Source organism: Cricetulus griseus, chromosome 3, assembly GCF_003668045.3.
Source record: "Cricetulus griseus strain 17A/GY chromosome 3, alternate assembly CriGri-PICRH-1.0, whole genome shotgun sequence".
NCBI lineage: Eukaryota > Metazoa > Chordata > Mammalia > Rodentia > Cricetidae > Cricetulus > Cricetulus griseus.
In genome coordinates this window covers 92,364,092-92,371,273 of record NC_048596.1, presented here as the reverse complement: position 1 = coordinate 92,371,273, position 7,182 = coordinate 92,364,092, and the positions used below count along the sequence as shown (strand labels likewise).

At 36.5% G+C, this 7,182-nt stretch overlaps 1 protein-coding gene across 1 annotated transcript; it reads left to right on the top strand.

Annotated features, from left to right (window-relative positions):
- Window positions 1-1,288: 1,288 nt before the first annotated feature.
- On the top strand, window positions 1,289-6,836 carry LOC100757005 (olfactory receptor 477). The gene is made up of 2 exons (XM_027405017.1): window positions 1,289-1,297; window positions 5,904-6,836. Exons 1-2 carry the CDS (start codon window positions 1,289-1,291, stop codon window positions 6,834-6,836), a joined length of 942 nt encoding a protein of 313 aa, XP_027260818.1.
- The last annotated feature ends 346 nt before the right edge of the window (window positions 6,837-7,182 follow it).

Sequence of the window (7,182 nt, the reverse complement as noted above, 5' to 3'; positions counted from 1 at the left end):
TCTTTATATATTTTTGGGATCAGCACTATGTCATATGTAAGTTTGGTGAAGATCTTTTCCCATTCTGTAGGTTGTCATTTGTCTTATTGATAGTGTTCTTTGCCGTACAGAACCTTTTCAGTTTCAGGAGGTCCCATTTATTGATTGTTGCTTTCAATGTCTGTGATATGGATGTTATATTTAGGAAGTGGTTTCCTTTGTCAATGTGTTTAAGTCTACTTCCCACTTTCTCTTCTGTCAGGTTCAATGATGCTGGATTGACATTGAGGTCCTTGATCCACTTGGATTCTGGTTTGGTGCATGGCAATAGATATGGATCTATTTGCAATCTTCTATGACATCCAGTTATGCTAGAACCATTTGTTACAGATGTTTTTCTTGGCTTCTTTGTAAAACATCAGGTGTTCAATGTGTGTGGATTAATGTCAGAGTCTCTGATTCTATTCCATTGATCCACTTGTCTGTTTTTATGCCAATACCAATCTGTTTTTATTACTATAGCTCTGTAGTAGAGGTCGAAGTCAGGGATGATGCCTCTGGAAGTTCCTTTATTGTACAGGATAGTTTAAGCTATTCTGGTTTTTATATTTTTCCATGTGAAGTTGAGTATTTTTCTTTCAAGGTCTGTGAAGAATTGTGTTGGGATTTGATGGTAATTGCATTGAATCTGTATCTTGCTTTTGGTAGGATTTCCATTTTTATTATGTTGTTCCTACTTATCCAAGAGCATGTGAGGTCTCTCCATTTTCTGATATCTTCTTCAATTTCTTTTTTTTCATTTTTTTATTTTTTTGTTTTTTTTTTTCAATTTCTTTCTTTAGGGACTTAAAGTTCTTGTTACATGGGTCTTTCATTTTTTTGGTTAGAGTTACCCCAACATATTTTTATATTTGTGGCTATTGTAAAGGGTGATATTTCTTTAATTTCTTTTTGTCCCATTCATCATTTGTATATAGGAAGGCTACTGATTTTTTTTAGTTAATCTTGTATCCTGACACATTACTGAGATGTTTATCAGCTATAGAAGTTATTGGGTAGAGCTTTTGGGGTCACTTATGTATACTATCATATCATCTGCAAATGCAATAGTTTGACTTCTTCCTTTCCACTTTGTATCCTCCTTGATCTCCTTATGTTGTCTTATTGCTCTAGCTATATTAAATAGTTATTGAGAGAGTGGACAGCCTGGTCTTGTTCCTGATTTTAGTGGAATTGCTTATGAGTTTCTCTCCATTGAATTTATTCTTGGCTGATGGCTTGCTGAATATTGCTTTCATTATGTTTAGACATGTCCTTTGTATTCCTGATCTCTTCAAGATGTTTATCATGAAGGGATGTTGGATTTTAAGCATCTAATGAGGTGACCATGTGTTTTTTCTTTTAGTTTGTTTATATTGTAGATTACATTGACAGGTTTCTATATGCTGAACCAATTCTGCACCTCTGGGATGAAGGCTACTTGGTTATGGTGGATGATTGTTTTCAATGTGTTCTTTGATTCAGATCACCAGTAATTTTTTGAGTATTTCTGCATCAATTTTCATGAGGGATATTGGACTCTAGTTCTCTTTCTTTGTTGTATCTTTGTGTTGTTTGGATATCAGGATTACTATGGCCTCATAAAAGGAGTTTCTCCCACAGAAATGGTAAAAAGTCCCTTAAATTCTTAAGGATTCAGGAAAGACTCCAGGTAGGGGCAAAAATCTTAAGTGAGGGATCAAATTGCAGCTACTACCTTTTCTGATTGCAACTGGATTTATTGACTCATGACTCAAAGAATTGTATATACTAAAGTGTCTCAGGGGAGATTCTTAAGCTATTCTATTGAGCAATACTGAGGAAGAGGTCCAAACACCTATTAAAAGTCAGTTCTATATCTATAAAACTCTAGAATCATTTTCCTATTTCTTTGGTAAAATGGGCAATGAATCCAAGTGCCAACTTCATTTGCTACTATTCTAGTCTTCTATCTCAAGACTCCTTTTAAATTTGATTCAAAGTTTGTTTTAATAGGAAAATAATATCACCACATTTTCTAAAACTAACCAGACAAACTATTACTCTCAATATGAAATATTCTTCTGGGAACATAAGTGCTGTCTCTTTCACTTTCAGTAAACAAGTACATAAGAACTCCATTGGCTTCTATGACCAGTGGGTGTCACTTGGGGAGGGTAAGCCAGGACTTAATGAATCACCTGGCTCCAGAAGCCATGAGCAAGAAACCCATGGACCCTTTTCTTAAGAGGCAAGCAGCAATAATCCCTGAAGGTTTTCCTTGTTTGATTGCAGCCTTCTCTTCCCTCTCTTAATGGAACACAAATACACCCAACCTGATATTTTCTGCATGTGTGTGGCTGTGCTCCTTAACCAGTGAGTGCATTAATGGTTCACACTGCAGAGTGTCCAGATCCAGACTTTCTCTATGTAAATAAAACATACCCACTTCATAAAGTCCTCTTTGGGTTTGAGTGTCTGTATTGACTCTAAATGGTAAATAATAGACTGGTGGAATTTAGTGGCATAGATTTTTAAATTGAATTAATTGAAAAGTAGGAAAGTACTGTTGAGCTTTTGACCTTTGTGGAAACCATGTCCTCACCAAGAGGCACTATGCAGTGGTTTCCTGGCATACATAGACCAGCATTCCTAAGGCATGTGGGTACTACATGGATCATCTGTTGTTGTTGTTGTTGCTGGACTTCAGGAACTGAGATGAGAAGAGGAAATCAGAAGCAATAACCTGATTCCTACTAGGTAAGGTTGATTATCCTATCTCCCCCATTTCCCACCACCGAGACTGATCCTTTGAGGGTGAGGATATTTGAGTGGTCAGCATCCTGGATCTAGGCTGATAAGCATGAAAGCCAGTTGAGAATTCTAGATATTAAGTGTACACTGGAGAGGAAAATAGAAGCATAAATAGTCTATATATGGAAACATTTGAATAGCAAAATTTAGAACCAAGGACACATAAGTATTGCAACTCTTGTCTTTTTTTCCATTTCTGATAAAGCTACCACATTTTGAAAACAAAACTATAGTCATAGAAACACTAAATAATTGTAAAGCTACCCAAACTTTATTTCATTTTATTAAATAGGGATGCTTAACCATTATCTGTGACTAAAGACCCCTAGCATTTCACAGATATCACTTCCTTTAATTTCATAACAAAACTACACTATGGATCAGTTCTCCCATTGTTCAAGTTAAAAATTACGGTGAGCACTAAAGAGTTTAAGTGTCACATGCAATTTAATATAGATGACCCCTGTGTTATCTTCCGTGCCTCCAGTTGGAACTTGGCAGTCAGTGCAGAATGGGTAGTGTGAGTCAGAATGAGATCATGGTTGCCACTTTGAATTCTGCTTGAGTCAGAGGACCAAGAGTATGAAGGCTGCGTGATTGGGTCTGTTCTTCAGCGCTGAGTATGTTCAGTCTGGAGAAGATTTCAAGGGGGCTGTAAACCATGCTGTAGGTAGGACAGAAAAATGAACTGTGAGTGCTTTCTATTAGAAAAGGGAAACAATGGAGGTGTGACAGTTTCAAACATCCCGATGATTTTATATAGAAAGTTGAAGAGTTGTACTATTAAACATATGGTGAACAATTTGTAAGTTTAAAAGAAAAAACACAATGATAGAGCTAACATCAAAGGCAATAATCTATCTGTTACAGTAGTAATTTAAACAGGAAGATCCATGAAGAAGAAACAGGAAATTCTTGAACGATCTCTAGGTTCTCGGCTATTGATTCACTGAACCCCCCACCCCAATTCATCAAGTCAGGTGATCAGTTGCACCAACAGATGGCTTATATGTTTACTTTGAGGAGCTGAAAAAGAAACCAAAAGAATCAATGCCTTTAGAATACATTTAATATTGATAGCATTATATCTGGCAAATGTTTAAGTACTTCAACTGATAATACTGTAAGCAGACTATTAAGGTTATATGAACATTATAACTTGTTTATGGAGATGAAGACTATTAACACCTTTAATAAAAATGCAGCCAACAACACAACTATATCCATGACCAATAAGGAACAATTTTCCTTAGATTCTTTTCACCATTTAAATCTTAGTGGTGAACTTACAGCAAAGCACAGAATACACTGTTTTCAAGTTGTTGCCTTCAGAAAAAACTAAGAATGAGATTATCTAAAGATATATAAACCAGGTAGAGTAGCACATGTCTGTAACCTTGTATTGAAGCAGAATTATCACAAGTTTGAGATGAGACAGGGCTAGTCTAAGCATAGCAAGACCTTGTCTGAAAAACCCTCATTTTTACTTTTACTCTCCATATGATTTTCTAAAATGCACATTAACATATTAAAAGTACATAGAAACACATGTAATAAATATCTGTTTATTGGAATGTGTGATAGGAGCTACATTTCAAATGAATTGTCAACTGTTTTCTACATCATTGTTATGTAACTTATTTAAAAATTAGGCAAATATGATATGATTTGCATTGTTCTGTAACATATTCCTTTCTCTTTGAATGCTGGTTTTCTGGGCAGGGAACATAAATTATATTCATGCCTGGTTTGCCAGAACCTAGTTATCATGTTAATCATGCATATACTCACCCAAAAAACTTCAGCACATTTTCTGTCCAAACACTGTATTTTTTTAAGAGAAAGGTAAAAGTTTTTGAGGGGAACATGTTTTAATTGAAGAGAATGAAAGGCAAGCAAGTAATAAACCATGGCCCAATTACTCAGTGGAACCTTGGATATCTGTAGAAGCAGATGTCAATAAATAAAGCAGATCAGGTTCATCCTTATGAGTCAGAGGAGACTTTGTAAAGGAAATAATCTTGAAAACTGAGATTAAGCACCTGGGATATTCTTCTGGGTTAGTCTGAGAACAGCATGGAAAGAAGGTAAGAAATAGTTAAATTCAGGGAGAGGTCAGAAAGGATATAAAGTGTTGTGCCAATGAAGCTATCATGAGACCTGAAACAAATAAAAAGAATTAGATTTTTGCATTATCTGCTTTTTATCAGAAATAACTCATTGTATCATTATTATAAACTACAACAGGAAACTAATGTTAAGGTAAATAAGCAGAGAGAATACAGAATAAAAATGATCAGGAACTTAAGGCAAGTAGGTACAGAGAGAATGGAATAAGGAGATAAAAGGAAAACTGGAAATAAAGTATAGAAAAAAAGGAATGGGATTTTACTAGATTCAGTGCAATATGAGGAAGATGGCCAGAAATTCTGCCAAGTTGCAGACATGAGATTGTGGAAGAATGAGCTGACTGGGGTGGGGGTTTGGAGAAGTTAGGAGCACTAGTTGTTCTTACAGTGGATCTGAATTCAATTCTCAGCACCCATATGGTGGCTCACAACTGTCCATAAGTCTACTTCCAGGAAATCCAATGCCATCTGCTGGTGTCCATGGGCATAAGGCATGCATCTAGTGTACAGACATACATGCAAGCAAAACAATCATATACATAAAAACAAACACATATAAAAATATTGGTTGGGGGTTGAAGAAGAGTATGGGATTACAAAGTTTGAAGTGTTTATAGGCTTTCTACTTTATTGGTGTATAAGGAGACTTTCAAGAGATCATTGAAATTACAGACCTCAACCTTGAGGGAAGTGTCCTTGAAGCTAAGGCTTGAGGAGATCTTGTATGAATATTACATAAGGAGAAGAAGATAGCTGAAATAGTAGGATGAGACTTAACTATTCCCTTTTTTACAGAGGAAGGAACAAAATTCCCAGTTCCTCAAACCACAGGTATTACAATTTGGTCAAAGGAAGGGATTATTATTGGATCTGTGAAATAATAAAAGAAAACTATAGGAAGTATCAAAAAACCTAAAGAAATGAATTTCTCATTTCCCTTAACAGAGATTTTTCACTCTCGAGATGGATGCTCCAAACCACACCACCGTGACAGAATTCATTCTTTTGGGGTTAACAGAGAATTCCACATTGCGTGTCATCCTCTTTATGATATTTCTAGGAATATATGCTGTTACCTTAGTAGGCAATATCAGCATCATCACTTTAATAAGAAGCTGTCCCCAGCTTCATACTCCCATGTATCTGTTCCTTAGCCACCTGGCTTTTGTGGACATTGGGTTTTCCACATCAATAACACCTATAATGCTTACAGGATTCCTTGGATATGGAACAGTACTCTCTGTGGCTGCCTGTGAAACCCAGTTCAGCATCGCAGTCACATTTGGAACAGCTGAGTGCTTTCTCCTGGCTGCCATGGCATATGACCGATATGTGGCTATCTGCTTACCCTTGCTCTACTCCACACATATGTCTCCCAGGATCTGCTTCCTCTTAGTTGGGGTTTCCTATGTAGGTGGCTGTGTGAATTCATGGACATTTACTGGTTGTCTGTTGAGTTTGTCCTTCTGTGGACCAAATCAGATAGATCACTTTTTCTGTGACTTCCCTGCTGTGTTGAAGCTTTCTTGCTCAGATATTTCCATTATTGGAATTATCCCCTCTATCTCTGCTGGATCCATCATTGTGCTGACAGTGTTTGTCATAGCTGTCTCCTACACCTACATCCTCATTACCATCCTGAAGATGCGCTCCACTGAGGGCCGCCACAAGGCCTTCTCCACCTGTACCTCCCACCTCACTGCAGTCACCCTCTACTATGGAACTATCACCTTCATTTATGTGATGCCCAAGTCCAGCTACTCTACTGAACAAAACAAGATAGTGTCTGTGTTCTATACAGTGGTGATCCCTATGCTTAACCCTCTCATTTATAGTTTGAGGAACAGAGATGTAAAGGAGGCCCTGAGAAAGGCCACCATCAGAATATATCCATAGACTGTAAGAATTTTACTTGTGTATGCCCTCTATTAGTATCTATCTATCACATGCCACTCAACTGATTACATAAGTTGAAATCCTTTTACTTTGTATTAATTACCACATTTATACACTTGTATATAGCAAGAAGACACCTTGAAATCTGCCAAGTAATAATACAAAAATAATTATTACTATTATGGAACTCTGGTGTGTGTCAAGTTGTCTATTTAGTTTATGTAACAAACAACAACTTATGCTTGGTGTTTTAAGGATTTGTTACAACTAAATTATATAGGAACCCACTTATTCTAACAGAAATAAAATAAAGTGGCACCATTATTTTTTACTTTGCAAAAAGATT